The 19456-nt window shown below is 44.0% G+C and overlaps 1 protein-coding gene across 1 annotated transcript; it reads right to left on the bottom strand.

Moving 5' to 3' along the window:
* Positions 1-2129: 2129 nt before the first annotated feature.
* Positions 2130-18560, bottom strand: tshz3a (teashirt zinc finger homeobox 3a). The gene is made up of 2 exons (XM_072385451.1): positions 18186-18560; positions 2130-6319 (listed from the first exon to the last, which is right to left on the bottom strand). The coding sequence occupies exons 1-2, from the start codon at positions 18223-18225 to the stop codon at positions 3018-3020; spliced, it is 3342 nt and encodes a 1113-aa protein (XP_072241552.1). The 5' UTR covers positions 18226-18560; the 3' UTR covers positions 2130-3017.
* Positions 18561-19456: the final 896 nt, after the last annotated feature.

The following is a 19456-nucleotide window of genomic DNA, read 5'->3' on the forward strand; positions in this document are numbered from 1 at the left end:
AAGACAGGAGTGATATATGTCATTGTACTCCAAAGAAATCCACCACTATTTTGGCAGCCATTTTGTTTTCCTAAATAGATCGTCTCTCCTCCTCAGCTGTCTGTCTGTCGGCGTTGTCATCCGCTCTTGTGTGATTGGTCTGATGGGCTTGATGCTCATCACTCTGTCAGGCTAGGCTCGCCTTTCATTAGTCTGGGCCCCTCCATCCGCCACACTCACACAAATCACATTGACATCCAAACTCCTCAGATCCACAGAGCAATTTAACTGATATTCATTAGAGGGATGACAAGAGCTGATGGGAGATCTGTAGAGTGGAGGAGTGGGGGGACTCATTGTCCTCCTATCCTATCCTTGTCCTGTCCGCCTCCTTTCATCCCACTTCACTGCTGACTTTGTTTTAGGAGCATTGAGGCGAATCGGCGTTTATAACTATCCAACCCTCAAAGATAGTCAAGACAAAAGAACAACGGATAACCCATCTAATCTCCTCTTTATTATCACAGGAAAATACAATTGAGAGGAGGTTTGTGTTTTTCATACTAAATAATTGGCTACAGCAGAATGCAGCTTCTACATTGCTCTCCAGCAGCCACTATAATGCTCATTCAAGCAGAAGTTCAATCATTTAGCCTTCTCCCTCCAGCCCCTCATTAACCCCTGAAGTGTCAACTATCTCATTAACGCCCCCAACAATCTTCACTCCAAGTCCATCACTAAGCCTAAAGCATTATCAACACATACAGTGTTAAAAAAATTATCAGGTCCCAGAGATGATTTTCTATCTGCAAGGACTCAGTAAGCTCTGGAAACTCACAAGATTTTCAATAAGGCTGCTCAGCCTTATTCATTTGCATTATCAATGGCTACCAGCCTGAATCCCATCTTTCAATTATCATCCTTTGTTAAGGGCTTTATTCTGCTTGTCAGATGTGAGTCATCACCGGGTTCTCCCACAACGTTTCACCAATGTATCCTAAACGTCGGAGGGCCGGGAGCAAGTCTGAGGCGGTAATGAGTTTGTGTGAGAAGACGGGGTCAGGACACAGTGTGTGTGTGTTAATTAATCTGTTCCCGGGTGGGAGGAACTGAAGCGAGATGATGAGATTTAAGAGAGTAAATGGGTGTGCTGCACTCGAGCTGTCCTCTGTTGAGTGAGCGAGCGGGGTTAGAGGCTGGGCAAATGGCCGTCACCATAGTAACCAGATAACTTCCCCGGCCCCAAGTCACTCAGTCAGTCAGTCATGACAAGCAAAGCCTGGGAAGATCAAACAGAAAGAACATGATGTCCCCAGGCATCCTCAAATAAGACTGAGGTGGATGGTCACAAATCTAAGTAGATGTGTGTTAGTGTGTGCGCGTCTATCATGCATACTGAAAAACATTTAAAAAAAATGTTCTCATTACATGGCACTGAGCCTGAATTGTGACTACTCTGATAGCATCAACACCTGCCAGTAATGTTGTTAGATCCAAGAGCCAGCTTTGAGGGAATAGCACCTGTCTGTGCATTCTGCACCACTGTCAGCTTGTCTCAGAACGCATATATAGGATCTGCTTTATTTTTTCCAAGGGACAGTCTTGGAGTCCAGGTGTGTGCCAGATCTGCTGTCTGTGCCCAGGGCTCCTGATGGCATCCAAGCCCCCGTGGTAATCAGCCGACTCTGCCTGCTGTTGTAGCCCGCCTGCCTCCTCCTCCTCCAGTGGCTCGTTTCAGAAACATCTGGTGGTTTACATGCAGCACACACCACCTGCCAGACGCCTTGCAGGCAGTGGCACCGCTTGCACCTCTCGAGTCCGCACCACAACAACGACACAGAAATCCCCAGGAATACTTGACAAATTATGGTTCTGGACAGGAAAGTGATGATGTTTTTCAACTTCTGCACAGTATATCTGCAAATGTAACCCAGTGAGGAAACTGTCAGCTGATTTGTAAGTGCTTAGTCATGACATGGTGGGACAATAGTTGGGAAGGGTTAGGTTTGTGTCATATTTGGATTTTCCAGTGACCTAGAAGTCTACTGTTTCTATTCATGATTTCACTTCTTTACAAATGTTGATTCAAAATGCACTTTAATGTACAAAGTTCTCTGATTAGTAAACATGAAAGAAAACAATGATTTTTTTGCAGCAGTTATTTAAATTTAATCATAGAAGCACAAGGCATTAACATATCTGTATTGTTTTTTTTTTTATCAAATAACATTTATAAAACTATTGTGCAAAACAGTGTCCTTTTAATCTTCTTCAAAGGCTCTGCACCAGTGGATAGTCATAGTCCTCTTAAATTAGGAAATATAACAAGTATGCATAATTTAAACAGCAAAATGTAAGCTTACATGATATATATGTACATTTATACACAGACCTGGATTTTAAGTGCCCCTTACTCAATGATAATGAATAAGGCAGATTTTACAATCAGCAAGAAAATCAATAGGTTATACAGAGAAAACCATAAAAACAAGTAATGAACTTCTGCAGTTCAAGATTCTTTTTAAGGAGCTTTCCCAGGCATTTGGCTGCTTCAAGGTGTTAGAAAAAAAAAAACCGACCAGTTTGAAAGGGCATTTTAAAATCTCGACAGGACAAGACTGTACAAACATAAAAGTAAAACATGCAGTCTACCAGCAAATCAAAACCAAACTCACAAAATACAAAATAAATACAATAAAGTTAATACATTTCAAGTTAATGCTGACCTTCTTGTCAAAAGATTCCCCACTGCTGTCTCACGTTTCTAAAGGTGAACACAGACAGAGGGAGCTGAATATCTTTGACCTACAGTATATTTCGACGTGAAATAAATGTCTTTTAAAATACAGAGAAATCAGAAATGTTTGTAGGCCGAACAGATGTAAACACCTTGTGCTGACATTTTTTTTTTTTTAACAGTAGTTCATGGCATCTTTGTGTGCGTCACCACACATCAACAAAGATTCTCTGTTTTGATTTTTTTGTTTTCAAAAGTCATTCTACAAATGTTTTCCAGTAAGACTACTGCAAAGAGTAATTCAATGTTTCTCCAGTTCACACACATATAGCAGATGGTCCTCTGGAGACTTCCCATGGCTCTTGCTGAGGTGAAGCTTGATGGCATGCTTAGTGGCAAACTTTCGGACGCAGAGCTGGCAGCGGTATACTGCTCCATTACTGCTGCAGTCATCTTCAGATTGGGGAGAAAGGAAGGACTCCAGGGGTACCACTTTCTCAGTGAGAGTGTTGGTGTCCCTAACAGTCTGTTTGGGGGACAGCTTGGCCAGGTCCCTGATTCTGAACCCCAGGTGGGCCTCCAAGTGGCATACATAAGCTGCTGGGGTTCGAATCTGTGAGGCGCAGTCACTACAGAAGAATATAGGCTGACCAGAGTCCAGGTTCTTTAGGAACTTGGTTCTGCCCGTTCTCCTCAGCTGGTATTTGACATTAGCCAGCCAGTGGCTGATGGTGGTCATGGAGAGACTTGTGAAACGAGATATGTGCATTCTTTCCTGTGGGCTAAGGTCATTAATGATATATTTCCCCTCTGATGTCTGCCTCAAGCTAGAGGCAAACTGGGCCTGCAGAAGAAGGAGGTGCTGTGGGTTCCAATTGGAGTGACGGCCTTTGCGTTTGTGGCCATGCAGAGATGCATCGTCCTCATCATGTTTAGAACCTACAACTTCAACTTTTTCTGTTACCCTGGACCGTGAGGGAGGCTTTGTTACAGGGTGGGATTGTGTCAAGTTTCTAAGCATGTCTGAGATATCTGACAATGCATTTTCATGTAGAGGGCTGCTGGATGTGTAAGGAGAGACCACTGTCAGCTTTGCAGGAGTAACAAGAGAGATGGGGGAGATGGAGGAGGCTGTGGATGAGGGTGTTTGGGGTGCTGATCCTACAGAGCCTCCTTTATCACTTTTGCTTTTTGTGAGATCCATAGGCTGGTCATCACTTGGCTGGCAAAAGCTATTATCGACTACAGTTTCTGGCTTTTTGGTCTGTAATGGAGGAGCGGCCACAGCGGCCTTCTCAGTCATGCTCTGGCTGAGCCTAGAAAGCAGACTAAGGGGATCTTGATTTGGCAAAGAAGGTTTGGCTGCTTTCCCCAAATGAATGTTCATTACTGACTGAAGAGCACTTAGAGGGTTGACAAAGGGCTGCTCAGGAGGAGTATGACCAGTGATAATGGTGTTGCTGCATCTGAGTGTAGAGGCAAGAGGGGACTTGACTGCTGTGTCTCTCTTGGGTTCTGTTGCTGGGGAGGTCCTGTCACTATGGCTTCCCCTGTCACTGTTGGCTGGTGTGACTTCCCTCCATTCCCGAGGTGAGTCAGCCTCTCCTCCCTTGTGTGATTCTTCAACCTCACTACTACAGGGGGACAGTTGATTCTCCCTCTTTGGAGACAACTGCTTAACCCTTTGCTCAACTTTTGCCACTTTCTCTGTCACTTTTTTCACCAAATCCTCCATTGCTTGAAAGTTGTTGGTGGGGAAGGGGGAGGACTGACTTAGTGGTGGAGAAATGAGGGGCTGGTTCTTAGCATAAGAGGACATGGCTCCATCTATTCCATTGAACAAGAATTTCATTTGTGAATTCTTTTCCATGGTGCCCTGTTGAAGTTTGAGGGCACTTGGGAACTGGTAGGCTGCATGGATGCTAGGGTAGCCCCCCCAGCTTGGATTCCCACTCTGTGCCTTGTTGATGGCTGATGTCACTGTGTTTTCCAGTGATTTGAGTATATCTAACCCTCCTTTAGGGCTTTCCTTCAGGTCCTCCTCTGTAAGATAGTTATACTTTGAAATGTCATATTTTTCCTCTTTCTCAGCTTCCTCTTCTTTACCGACAGAAACTGTGGCTCGCCTTTCAGTTCCAATTGTCTCTTGCTTGGTGCACTCCTCCTCAACCTCTTCCTTCTTTATCTCTTTGAGAGGGGGAGAAGTGGTGGGAGGAGTTGTGGTACTATTAAGAGGTGGTGGAGAGAAGGTGGAAGGTGCAAGTGGTACAGACTGAACTCTCTGTTCAGTCGGTGTGGTAACCCTCCCAGGATTGGGGGAGGTGGCCTCAGGAAGTGTTTTGATTCTCTTTCCCACAGAGCTGGTCACCCTCAAGAAGTGTCCTGTCACCATCATGTGGGTCCTCAGCTCTTGGAGTGTATTATAGGAGCTGCCACACTCCATACACTTAAGGATCTGCAATTTGTTGGACTCAAACTGCCAAGTATAGCTACCACCATTCTGGTGGCTGTATCGGTTATTAGGAGTGGTATAAGGGCTGTGGGAAGGTTTCTGTGAGGGTTCGCTCAGGTCCAACTTTGCTTTGGGGGTTCCTTCTCTAGACCGTGGTACAGAAGTGAGGTCCAAACCCACGAGTCCCCTTTTCTTGGAGGACATGATTTTGGCTGCCACGGGGGCCATTGGCTCCTTCAGAGGCACTTTCTGGTAGTGTTTGGTCTTGATCATGTGGACACTGAGGTCTTGAAGGGACTCAAAGGAGTGGCCACAATACATACACTTTAAAACTTTCTGTGCATCTTCCTTTCCCTCCATCTCCAACAGGGACCGTTTACGTGGTTTAGACCAGCGCTTTGCGCCGCTGCCTGCCTTGTCCTGGTTGTCATCACGGTAGTGGCCTGTGTCATTCATGTGAACTGTCAGCTCTACCAGAGTATCATAAGCAGCGCTACAGCCCTTGCAACGGAATTTGCTGGCACCAGTGAAGATTGAGCCAAATAGCTTTGGGTTTTGCCTGTGAAGTTGGACTGTACTGAAGAGGCTGGGCTCAGACTGAGCAGGGTGACGGCTCTGAGGAGGATGCTGTTGTAGTGTCTTCGCTACTGCAGACTGGTGCCAGTCATAGCTACCACTGCTGCAGCTACTACTGCTGCTAGTGCTGTTGCTACGAGTTGGCTTCTCTGTAGAAGCTGAGGAGTGCGTCTGTAGTGGTGTGGAATTTAAGTTCAGTGGTGACCACAAAGGGCTGGTCAGGAAGCTGGAGTAGATAGCTTTCATTTGCTCTAAGGTGTCCATGCCTATGGGAGGTGTCTTGGTGTCAGTACTCAGAGATGAATCGACCAAGTTGGCCTCGACTTTTCTGGATGGGCTCTCAAAGTCTGAGAGTCGGTCACTGGCCTCACTCACATGTGACTCACTGTCCATTTCTTGTCCTGAGAGCTCTGTGGCCTCAGCTGATTCCTGGTCACATGTCTGCTCCTTGGCAATCCCTCCGCTTTGCTCCACAAACTCATCTTTCATGGGAAGGTCATCCTGAGGGACTGAGGGCAGCTCTCCTGCTTCTGCTTCCTCCACAGCGTGCTCTGTCAGCTCCTCAGGAGAATAGGCTGCAAGGAAAATGGAGACAAAGAGAGAAGCAAAGAGATGAGTTGAAAATCAGGGAGTGAACATGCTATGTTAGAATAACTGGAGAAAAAGTTTCCCTGCAATGTGTGCCCGAGGACTCCCAGGGATAAATGAGCCATCTGTGTGGGAGCCTTTAAAGCTGAGCTGAGAAATTACAGTCATCCCATTTCACCTCATCAACCGTTGAGGTGTTATTTTCCTCTAGGCGAAGCCTGTATTTATATACTACCCCAGCCACACGGAACTTATGCCTCCCCTCTTTTCACTCCTTCTATTGGAGGAAAACAAAAAAGAAATATCTTGGCAAAAACATAATGCACCATTTTATTTATCTCAGGGCACAACAGCTTGAAATGAAAACTAAATCTGAAATTAATGAAGCCCAATCTCACTGTGGCATTCTCCTCTGGGGTAATAAATGAGTTGGATCAACCTCCATCTGTCAGTTAATATGTCTGACGCCTCTTCATCTGCCTCTTCTCTGATTACACATATACATATGGACACACACAAACTGGCAAAAAGCATATCTTGAAGAATTTAGGGAGAAGCGATTCAAAATTTTGTTTATGAAATTTTGACATATTCAAAACACATCTCAGGAAGCATCTGGACTGCAATGAGGTCATTAGTTTCCTGATATATAAAATATAGTAGATACTCCAGGTTTCAACTAGGTTTCTAAAAGCAAAAGAAATAAAAATTTTATAAAATGGGGAGTAGTAAAATAAGAACAAGTAAGAAGATGGATGAAGTACGGGGTGACAACGATCAACCTAAATGGTGATACATGAGTTCCGTGCCATTTTAGAGGTTGGTGTCCAGTGCTCTCATGAGTAGGGATGATGAGTGTGTGTAAGGGTCTGTGTAAATTTGTACCTCTTGGCCCCACATACACACAAACACAAATTCCTGTGTCTCCTGTGGCGACAAGTCAACCCATCTAACACCAGCTCACCCACCACTCACCCCCAAGCCCCTGCTCCCTCATTTCCTGACCACTTTACTCACAAAACCGCTCAACTTGAGAAAAAACAAATAATCTCTGAAAACAGTAGAGGGCCTCTAGACAGGTCTGAGGCTATTTAGACAATATTGTAAACAAAGACAAATACCACAAAAAGAACCTGTAGGTATGGGGTGAAATGGTTTGATCACTCACACAGTAAAGCCTGTGCATGTGGGCGCAAACAAGCACACAAACACTTACACATACACACAGTGTGATTTAATCCTTTATTCTCCCCTCTTCCCCCCGACACACATCCAGCCTAAACAAAAATGTCATAGCTGAAATAACTCTCATTTCCAGTGCTAACAGCCAATCTCTTGGTAGCCATGCGGCTGGCGCTGGTCTGATTTGGGCCCTGGGGGCACAGTCAGCAGGCAGCCCCGCTGAGAGGCCAGCCTAATGGAGACCTGGCAGGTGCGGCCCACTCTCCGTCCTCCCGGAGATTTGGTTTGTCACTGGGTATCCATTACCTGCCATTCTCCGCTGATAGGCCCCGACAGCCCTGATCAAAAGATGTCGTCGGGCCCCAGTCCGCTTGGCAGTCAGTGGCATGTCGTTTGTAAAAAGGGCCAAGCAGGGTGTAAATAAAATGACATGATCACTTTCCCGGCCCCTCATGTCCTGGACACAATTATGATAATGTGGACATGGGGAGGAGGGAGGGAGGGGTGGGGTTGTGGGAGAGCGGAGAACAGGGTGAGGAGGTAAATGGCTCACTCTCGGCCAAACATTTAAGGGATACATCTCCCTCCTACCAGTGCTTAAGTGACACCCTGCCTTTTTTCTTCACTTCACACCATCTTTCTGCTGATCTTTAAGAGACAAAATCTAGGCAGGAGGAGGTGGTTAACGTGTCCTTACTGGCTGGTCACAGATGTCAGCTTTCATCATGAGGGCCTCGTGCATCGCAACGAAGTTGTCAGGTCACCTTTCTCTTCTTCAACAAGAAAATATTCTGCATATTTCTTCATGTTGATTTGTTATTTATTCAAACTACTGCTATATCCAATGTCATGTTATACTATCACAACTGTAAGCCTTCCTAAGCCTGTCTCTGAGCTTAAACCTGGTCGCAAGTGTTTTACATTTCATACTAAAAGAGATGCAGCCCTTTGGGTTATTGTTCATTTGTCATGAAGCCCAGATAGCGCAGAGAGGGGGAGAGAAGTCCAAAAGGACTAGCAATAAAAACCTTTAGAGTCAAACCGTGCTTTCAGGCAATTTAAAATGCAAAACAAAAACCATTATGTCTGAGCACTATCTGTTAATTCAATCCCCAATGACTGATAATCCATCACACAGGGCGACAACCACATCCAATTATTCTCCCTGCCTTGACTGACAACAGAGGTGATTTATCAAGCTAATAAAAGGTGATGGGAATATAGAGGCTCCCTTAGAATAAATTATGAATATTATGAATACAACAATACTCTTGGATGCAGTCTTAACTAATATCTAAGCACATGTTGGAGGGCCAATGGACGAATCCTCCTCGTGTGTGTGGGTGTGAGAAGGAGAAAAAGAAAAAGAAAATGTGTGCGTGTTCTTGTAATGATAAACTGAGCTGATGCCATGTGGGGGAAAAGACAAGAATCATTAGGTTCAGTGAATGATTCCTTTGGGGTGGGGCTGGGAAAGAATGGTAGGAGGTGCACTTTCACACAATCAACATCTCAGTCACAGCTCACACAGAAATAGCAGTAACAAATTCACACAAACACAAAAGCTGCAGAAAATGGAAGTCTCACATGCAGAAACACATATTTCACATTAAAAAAAAAACCACACAAATACACTTCCACATAATTACAAACAAAGCTAGTCTGCCAGTTTTGACACCCGCCAACCCCCACCACCCCATAGACACTCGCACACAAACACACTCGTACATGCACGTAGATGCAAGCGATGAGGAAAGACAGTGACATCTTGGCATGCAGGAGGCATTCCTGTGGAGTATCATTTTCATAAACATAAGGGCCGCAGACGAGGAGGGAGAGATCATCAGATAGAAATACTGCAATGCTGCTCTGACGATCGGGAACAACAGAGAGGGCAGGGACAAGGGGTGATTAAGCAGGAAGGTGCTATGGCTGCCTCTAAAGCAGAGGCTTTCAGTGTTTGTCTCTACCCCCCTTGTCATATTCTGCTTAAGTGCTGCTACAAGTCTTAAAGTCTTTTGATACTGTGTCTAAAACAGGCCTTGTGTCTAAATAGAAAATCCATCTTGAATTCCATAAGAAGCAATCATTACACTTCCACTGTATATGCTTGGACAATTATTACTAAACCAAAAAACAGAAGACAACCTAATCAGCACACATATTTGCATATTTTTCTTCAGCAAATGTTCATTTGTGAAATTTGTGAAAAAGAAAAATAAATAGTCCAATTAACTCTACAACAAGCCACAACTAAATCCAGTCCCTTAAAAATCAGCCTCTTAATGACCAAGAAGAATGTTCCCGATCTGGCCTCCACAGCTGGGGAAACAGTCTGAGAGCCAGATCACACCCAGCAGAAGCAGGGTAAACAGGATGTGTCATTAAAAACTCTACCTGCATCTGACCCTCGTACTCAAATGACTGCTTGGTCAAAAACACAACCTTGCCAGAGGCGCCGTAATTTAAAAAAGGGTCGTCCTTTGTGCGGTCATCATGCGCACAATATTTCATCTGTGCTTTATGTTTTTGCTGTAAAAAGGTGCTGGTTGAACAACAGATATGTTCTATGTTGAAGAAAAATGCTTACAAGTCAGTTTTAGTTGACTCTCTACACACATAACTATGTTATGTGTGTAGAGAGAGTGCTTCACTGTCAGCAACGGTAAGTAAAAAAGTAAAAAATAAAAAGTCATTTATATGAATATTGGTTTTACAGCTTGATTAAGCTTTCATCACTTTGTTGTTAGATAACTGTATAGTGCACAAAGACAGCGAGAATCCAGGGAGGGGACAGGAAGTTGTCCACATAGGTGGTCTTTTCTCACTTGCGGTAAAGAAAAAATTACAGCAGCAAAAGAATCAAACAACCCTGATAAAAAGCATGAATTCTGAACAATAATGTGATGTTATTCTACGAAGAGATGATAGTTTATAATAATTTTTAACCAGTGAAAAAGGAGGAACTGAGGTTCAACATAGCTTTTGAAACGTTTAGTCTAATGTTGGTTATTCAGAGGACCAGGAAGCTGGACCCTGAGAGGAGAGAGTTAAACTTTATCACAGTGTGATATGTCTGTCTTGACATGTGTACAGTATTTTAACTGGACCTTGATGACCTTATACCAACACGGCCCCTCAGTGGGGGGCTCTTACTGACAGGAAACAGCTCAAGAACACTACAGGACAGGAAGTCACCTCAGTCTCAATCAAATTTGAAAAAAAAAAAGCAAAAAAAAAAAAAAAACAACAAACGGCTGCCTTGTACTCTCAAGTTTCCCAGCTGTCTAAAACTCTTTAAATAGATTAGAATAATTTAGTCCAAAAGAGCCCCATTCTGTCAAAACAGCAACAGATCAGTAACATACCTAAAATGCCTTTCTCTTGTACACATGTGTCAAAGTAACACACTCAATCAAACTTAGCTCTCTCCCTCTTTTCCCTTTGATCCTTACAAGCTGGCTGAAAGTCCCACGAGAACAGTAACAGGTGATCTGTGGCCATCTAAAAAATTAACAAGGTCTGACATAAGTCGTTTTAACAGATATGAACTCAGAAGATCGCGGGGCTCAATTTCTAGATTTTTTATTCATAGCTCTGCTACTACATTGGGTTTATACAGACTATCATGTTCCAGGCAATCGTGGATGTCTTTGTCAGGTCTTATTTGTGTGCGTTCTCTACCCCCTGATGGCATTGTGAATACATTGTGTCCGCCAATTGTAGTGCAGGATGTGTGATATGGGAGATGGGAAAAACAGAGAGATCATTTTGGCCCCAGGCGAGGCTTAGGGCTGAACCTTGTCAGCGCACATAGTGAGAGCAGAGAGAGTGAACAAGCGAACAGATTCAACCCTCAGCTGGTTGCTGTGTTATGACTGGACCTCAAAGCTGCCAGCTGCACATACAGACCCTGATGACCTGAAAATGTATCTAGTTTATGTGACATAAGACAAGCCACGATCACATAAAGGCCTCATGTCAATTACTCTAAGGCAGAGAGAAACAAGCTGAGCAAGTCATGAGGTCCTAGTTTGAAGCAGCCACAATAAGTGATAAAAGAATTAAACAAAACAAAAAGAAAAAAAGAAGTCAACAAAAGCTACGTCTACAGGTGCAGAACCAAGGCCACTAATACGGACTGAGAGGGAAGACGGTGTTCCAGTCAAACATGCACATCAAGCCTGTCTCGTTTGTTAATACGCAGTAAGTTAAACCTCAACCAACTATACCTTAACTCTGCCTCCCTCTTTCCATTTTTGTTTTGTGCACCTTGCTCAAGCAATTCCCATGCAAAGTTCAATGAAGCGAAAGGTTATTCCTTATTTTTCCTTGCACCATTTAGGCCTCATATAGCATGAGCAAAACAGAGGGAGAGGGAGGCTGAAAGAGACGCCAAAGATAAGCTAAATACATTTACAGTAAACCACATTGAAATCTTGGTCAGCTGTACGTGGGACTTTTCTTTTTAAATCATTATATTTCGTAGACGCCAAATTGTTACCAGAGGTAGCAAAGAATTAGATCTGAACCTGGAGGCTGGGGCAAATACCAGTGTTAAACAACATGTAGTTTTTCATACAATAAGGTCTAAACTATTTAAATGCAGATTAGTGTACCTGAGCTCTTGGTTATACTTGACATTAGATTGCAAGACTTTATGCAACAAATGATGTTTTTCTTTCTTTTTTACCACCCCAACAGTCTTTCTGGTTTAAACTGGGCCTGTCTAAAACATGTCTGATCTGCCCTGGCCTGTTTTATGTGCTGTATGCAGGAAGTTATAAAAATATCAAACATATATCACAGGGTGTCAGAACAAGACATACAGGAATCTGACTTGGATCACTGTTGGTCTAGGATAAAACCTAGACCTAGTCTTTATAACTTATTGAAAAATCTAGACTCTAAGTCAACCTCACTGAGCACCTCTACAGCTCACTAATAGTATGTCATATCAACTTTTTTTTTTTTTAAATGTTGATATCATGAAGTTGATTGTCAAAATACAAACAAAAAAACAAAACAAATAGACAGCAGATTCCTTGTCCAAAATAAGTTTAAAAAAAAGTTGCCCATAAACAGACCCACAGTTAAAAGCAGGTTTGAATTTCAGGCTCCTGTCAGTATGAGATTGTAAAAAGAAATGCGAGGATTTAAGTTAAGACAAGGGTGGACTTTAAATTTAAAAATATTTCGTTTTGTTTTACAGTTCAAACTGAAACTAGTGTCAGTTTTAAAGTTGAAACTTAGAGAAAGGTAATGTAAAGGGATTAAAGTCAGGTTGGGGATGACCAAATCCCTCTCACAACACACAGCTGCTGCTATGATCGCCTAGCAACGAGGAGGTGATGGACGCAGCCCGAAGATGGATGGCCACCATAAATCACAGTAGTGTGTAGGAGGAGGTGGGAGGCAGAGAGAAGGGAACAAGGAGAGGACAAAAACAAAACAACTGTTTTTTTCCCCACTTTTCTGTAGGAGCAGCAGCAGAGCTGGCCTTGCCTTGACCTCACACTGTACTTTCATTCATGATTGTTGGGGAATGAGGCGGGTCTGGGGGCTCTTCTGGGCAAAACTAAATGGAAAGTTCTTGGTAATCATTACAGTCAGTTATATTAGATCCAATGGATCATTCTAAGACATGCAATAAGCTCCTGTGTTTGTCCTTCAGTGTCTAAAGTTTTTTCATGATTCCACTAACTTTTAAAAGATGATAATAATGATAGAATATACCTTTCATAAAGCAACACTCCAGGCAAGGCAATCTGGGTAGTGTAGTTGCGGGATAAACATCCCTGGGCTATCTGATTATGGCTTACTGCTGCGGCACTGGTGTCTAGTAACACTCAGAGAGAGCTCTCAGTCATCCATCACACAGTGAGTGTCTGTCTAAGGCTTTCCACCCTGCTTCTTCTCGTCCTAGCTCTCCAGTTACAGCCATACACGGCCGGCCTAAATAATATTCTTCATGATAAATGGCACTATAAGCCTGGTATCCATCATTAATCTGATTTTTAAAGAAGCATCCATCTTGGAGAGAGCCTGTTAGGGCCACGGGAGAGCAGAGTAGCTCGGGTTCATTTAAAGGCCAGGCTGCTGCATGAGTGATACCTGTCAGCCCTGTTCATCAGGGAGCAGCACGCACACACATTAAACATTGACGCCATATGGCCACATGTGCGTGCACTCACACACGGCTCTAAAGTGCCTCTGCGCGTGTGTGTTGTGCATATATTTTGAGTGAACAACACTAACACACTTGTTTGACTTGTATACTCACAAAGCATATTTCTTTCCTTCATTCAGACATCTTGCAATGTGTCATGGAAGAACATTCTGTCACTCATCAAAACACAGCTCAGTGTAACTCAATCCTCCCTGTCATCTCGAAAAAATCTCCCCTCCCAAACACTCCTCCTCAAGGGTTTCAGGAAAACTCACTCTTCCCTGGAAAATCTCTCACGCACACATACAAACAACAGTTTGTGTGCGTCTCCTCCAGCTTTACACCTCATTCTCCATTCCTCAACTTCTCTTTGTTTCTCTAAAGCCACTCTCTGTCTTGTTTTTCCCCTCTTTCACCCTCTCTTTCCCTTCCCCTCTGCCCCCTATCCACCTCCCTACTCTGTGTGTCTGGTAAAGCCTGTTTGATAAATGACACACGTCACCGTGTCAGAAGCGAAGGGTGGGTCAGTGATAAATGACTCTGTTGAAAAGGAAATCGGCTCTCTGGCATTGCCGGGCTATTCTCCTCCTGGATTGGGTTTCAGGACCCCTGAAGACCGGAGCAGCTCAGTTTCCCCGAAAAGAGCACACATCCCACCAGGCTCTTACGCTCTCTACTTCTGGGAGGAGTGGGTAGGTGGCGGTGTTGGAGGGATCCTGCCTGTCCCAATTGTCGCCACAGTGCAGCTGCATCTATCACAGCAGCGGTGGGACTATTTTTACAAAGCCTCCGACTCTGTGCCCAGACAGCAGTCTCTGCTGAAAACCTCGACTGAGAGCACACTGAAATCTGAAAGGAAGAGTGGACGGCTAACGGTTTTCTATTTGTGACACTACTCCAGCACTTATACTCCTCTTTCTCTCCTTGAGCCCAACCCTATGACTTGACATCTGCCAAGTGTGTGTTAAAAAGGAGAGAAGGCCTATTTCAACGCCCCCGCTCTTCTTCTTCTCATCGTCCCCACCAACAGCACCTCCTCCTCTTCCTCCCCCTGTGCCCTCTTTCTTTCTGCTTTTACAATCTCTCTTTCAGTCACTTGCTGGCAGGGTGGCACTATTATCATTACACAGCCAGGATTTATGGAGTCGAGGCCTATGGCAAAAACAAAAAGGCGTCTGTCAATACCTGTGGGAAACACTCTGTCAGCTGTCCCCCTCCTCCTTCTACTGGTGCTCACAGCCTCATTAGGTATGCACTTATCAGACACATAGATCACGGACGTGACTCAACCTCAACGGAATCCAGCTACAGGACTTTCATAGGCAACGAGGCCTGCAAGTCCAAAACTTTAGCATTGCTCCCACCTGCAAACAACGGTAGCAGATGTGTATTTTTGTCAAAACTCTGGCAATGTTGCTGTGCATGTCAGCCAACTATTAGGTCCAACTAGTGCTCCCCTAATGTTTCTGTAAGGGCATGATTTTCACACATAAACAACAGGAAGGCAGACAGATATAAAGCAGCTGACTGTATTTCACTTGCTGCTTTATAACTCAGTCTCAACACGTATGCATGTGTCTGCAACATGTGCTGTAAATGCTTGCATCTTTACAAGCGTCAACACTCCATATTGGTCTATGTCTTGAGTTTCCATGTTTGCGTACACTGTACGTTATGCTGCAAAGCTGATGCTCCAAGACAAACAGCTTAGAAGAAGAAACTTTAGGCCTGCAGAGTTCAGAGAATTGTGGCCTGACCCAGCAGGTGCTCTATGGTTACCATGCCTTTCATTAGCACTATCATAAGCCAAACCACACACACATTCAAACCCAACAGATGACAGAGTGCTAGCTCACTGATTTGAGAGTGTGCACACACACGCACACATAGACAGACATGAGTGATGGCTGCCAGTCTGGCAGCTGTAATCCTGACCCTGCAGAAAGAAGAAACTGTTGCTGTGGAGTCCAGTCCAGATCAGACTGTCTCTCAAATGTACTATTACGCAAATGAGCAAAGCCTTTGATGGAGAAAGAGGGGATGGATTGAGTTCTCTGTGATGACCTTAGAGTGCACTGGCACATGTTACACTCTGGATACTGTGAATACACTGCATCAACTCTCCAGAGATACTTTACAACTTAGACAAAATAGCCACGTCTTTTCTCACATGTTGTAAAGCTGCTGACGACTTCCTGTGAAGTCGATGGAGCATTTCAACTCTCTAAAGCCATTTCAATAGCTTCAGGCCCCAAACTTGTGGTAGAGCTAATCGCAAGCCACAAAGGAAGGAGGTCTGAATTTCCACGGCCAGGAAACCCTCCCTCTCTCATGTTTGCTCGGATCTTTACACGGCCAGCTGCCCTTGGTTGTTAAGAGCACTCAGACCTGACCCAGGTACGCAGGCCTATTTGTCACCTGCAGCAGAAAATTGAGTTACAGCACAACCAAAGGCGAGCAGCTCTGTGTAATATCAAGTTGATTACATCAAAGTGGTGGCAAACCTCATTGGGCTGGGCACCCCAAGCTTGTCATCTCCAATCACAGGGCCTGTCAGGACTCCATCAGCCTCACGGCTAATTGGACCAACGCTAATGAAGCAAGCAAAACAAGTTTTCTACTGTGGAGAGAGAAACCCTCTCAGACAGGAATGAAAAAGAGGGAGAAGCTGAGAGTGTGTGTGTGTGTTTGAGAGACAATGAAGGAGCAAAGCTGGATGTGTGTGTGTGTCTATGTGTGTTGTTGGGGGGGTGTGCGTAGATTTTTCATGCAAGTCTCAAGGTTGCAGTGGGCTGACTCTCCCCCTAAGTCCCTAATCAAGGCCCATCATCTGTCATCCTTTTCTTTGCTCTCTCTATCACCATGCTCTGTGCTGCAATCAATTCATCATCACCCTTTGTGTGCCACTGAACAGTTGACAACTTTATAACTTGCAGCTGCACAGGCTGACTGACAGGGGTGGAAGGGGAGCATGAAAAAATGAAGAAATGAATAGATGAATGAATGAACAAAGAAGCGTGGTTTCAGGGAGAAAAAGTTGTTTTCTAAAAACACAAAACGATCTATATTACAGTCTTTTATTCCCTTTCGTCAACAGAGAAACAGCAGTGTAGCAGGGAGGAGAGAGTGGAGAGTAGAGGAGGAGATGAAAAAAAAAACATCCTCACTGATCTGAAATCAGAAAGCTTTCAGTCATTCTTTATGTGCTCCCTGCGGCCACTCTGAGCCAGTGAGCATGTACATTAGGCTGGGGCATTTTGATGAAATAAAAGCCCAGGCCAGCTTATGGCTAAACAGAATGGGAGCACTCACTCAGCCTGTCTCTGATTGACCATTAAAGCCATTGATGAATGGGCCTGTCAGGGGAGAGACAATTAAATCAAACATGAAACAAAGCCGTTGTGACGGCCCGGTCTGACAGAGCAAACCCATTCCTCCCCTCCATTACATAGCACACGGCTCCTTTTACAACCCCTAACCCACTCCTCCCGCCTCCTCTACCCACTGTATGCAGTGTGACTGTGTCTGTGTGTGTTCAAAGTGAACAAGTGAGCATGTGCACATGGGAGTGTGATGTTCTCTGCAGGAAGTGTGTGTCTGATGTCTCACTGTGAAATCACTTTGCCCCCCCCCCCTTCCCTTCTTTCACTTTTTTCGTGAGTCACTTGACCATCAGTGATACAATGTGCGTGAACGCACACTGTGTGTGAAAGAGTGCGACAGACGAGAGAGAGAGAGAGAGAGAGAGTAAAAAGTACACAGGGCCTTTCAAAGTGGTTTAAACGTGACGTAAGCGGTCCGCAGCACATGGTGGGAAGTGATTTTCTGATGCAAATCGGGAAGGATCAGATCAAAGCCGCATGACAGTCAATCAATCAACCGTCAAATCAGACATGGCAACTGTCGATTATGGCTCCTTCCAGCCCACGAAACCCCATTGTCTGCTCACAAATTGTTTATCTTATCCCAAGAAGAGAAATACCTCAGAGGTAGGGCTTTTTTTTTTGCTTGTGCAAAGAAGTTATGCGCTCGGATCAAATGCGCACAAAGCATTTACGCTTCCCTTTATGGCACGCCTCAGGCACTCACCACCAAGAGCTCACTACTCGTTTTTTAGAGGCTTTACTCTGACATAAAAATTTGAAGATAAAAGTTGGAATCGATATACCATCCAAAATTTAAGTTGGGAACAACAGGAAGCGAAAGTTCACAGCAGCCGATTCAACCGATATGGCTACAGCCGCAGCTCAGCGTGGAGAGCAAAAACGCACAACCACACAACGTTGTATACAAACAGTACATCCGCTTTGAAAAAGCTAATAGTCTTTCAGGTCTCATAAGAGTAGCCAAGAGTGACAAAGCGCATCGTAAGACAGCAAAAACCACAAAGTGGAAACGGAAATGCAGGGACTGTAAAGTGAGCTTCACAAAACAAATGTTAACATTCGCGGTGTTGACACAGTAAACGTCATTTAAGGCGCATTATAGTTGGATACACATACCTGCTGCGCGCTTGGGCGCTTCTTGTTTCCTCCGTGGCATTTTATGTACGACGATTTCCGTCAAAAGTCTTCTGTTTTTATTTCTACCTCCTCGCCGTATCCGGGAAGATCCACCTCTACTCAAAAAAGATTTACGCCTTCGTGTAGTAGACTGCACAACATCGGGGAGTCCGATGGAAAGGAAAACTAAAAATCATCGTTACGGAAGAGCTGCCTGAGGGGATTAAAGTCAGCAGGAAAATAACAAACAAGGAAAATGGGTCATTGGTAATTTCTGTGTGTGTGATCGCGTTAAGAATCTCTGCGATGATAGCCAGCGTCCACCTCGGCTGCCTGGTCTGGCAACAGGCAAAGTTGAGGGATAAGAGAGATGATCGCGTCACTCACAGCAGGAGAATGGGCAAACCCACCGCTCCGTTAACTCTTTACTTCTCAGAGAGGGGCGGACACCTCACACGAGTGTCCTCCTACCTCTGATTTCATGTGAATCACAGCTCAGGAACGATAAGTTGATTATTACACACAAGAAAAAAACAAACAAACAAACAAACAAACCTATGAACTCTAAATAATATTCCAGTAAAATCAGCAGACGGGAGCCAGCGGTGCTGAGAAAAACAATTCAGGGAACCTTCATCACGGTCTAATTCTAATCTGTCATGGTAAAACTTAAGTGGAAAGATGCATTTATATCACAATTACTTCATCATTTTGAGTACGTATAGTTGTTATTGTTAACATTATTTTACATTTTTGTTCTGCTAACCGACGACATCGGGTTCTTGAGGTTCATAGGAGAAATGTCTTTTTTGCGCAATAATTCCCTCTAAGACTGCAATACATAAGAGTGACTTCTATACATAAAATATGCCATTCGGTACGATGTTTCAAATGGATCTAATAAATGGTGACCAGAACTACTATTACATTTGATTATTTGCTATACAGAATTAACCTGCTTTGAACTTGATCATGGCACAAAAAAGCAAACATGTTCAACAGTTAACAAATTTTTAGATGTTTATGAAATTTTTGTACATTCGCATTGTCATAATTTCTTTCTCAACACCGTAAATGAACTTTACTTCTCCCAAATGCAAACGTGACTTAACCTTGCTAATTCAATGTGAGCAGTTAAATGTTAGCTTTCATCACACTAAAAGCTCCATTTCTCCCATACATCCACATTAGGTTGAGATCAAAGCCAGATCAAGGGATCAGAGTTAAGTCTTTGTGGCATGGTAATGAGTTTTTCACCACTTGTCTCTCTT

This window comes from Leuresthes tenuis, unplaced genomic scaffold (assembly GCF_036924035.1).
Source record: "Leuresthes tenuis unplaced genomic scaffold, fLeuTen1.0.hap1 SCAF_5, whole genome shotgun sequence".
Taxonomy (NCBI): domain Eukaryota; kingdom Metazoa; phylum Chordata; class Actinopteri; order Atheriniformes; family Atherinopsidae; genus Leuresthes; species Leuresthes tenuis.

Bases quoted from the DNA above. Each gene is read 5' to 3' on its own strand.
- tshz3a (XM_072385451.1), bottom strand. From the start codon at position 18,225: ATGCCACGGAGGAAACAAGAAGCGCCCAAGCGCGCAGCAG. The intron at 6,320-18,185 runs GTATGTGTATCC...TTTTCCTTGCAG, and splicing joins AGCGCCCAAGCGCGCAGCAG to CCTATTCTCCTGAGGAGCTG.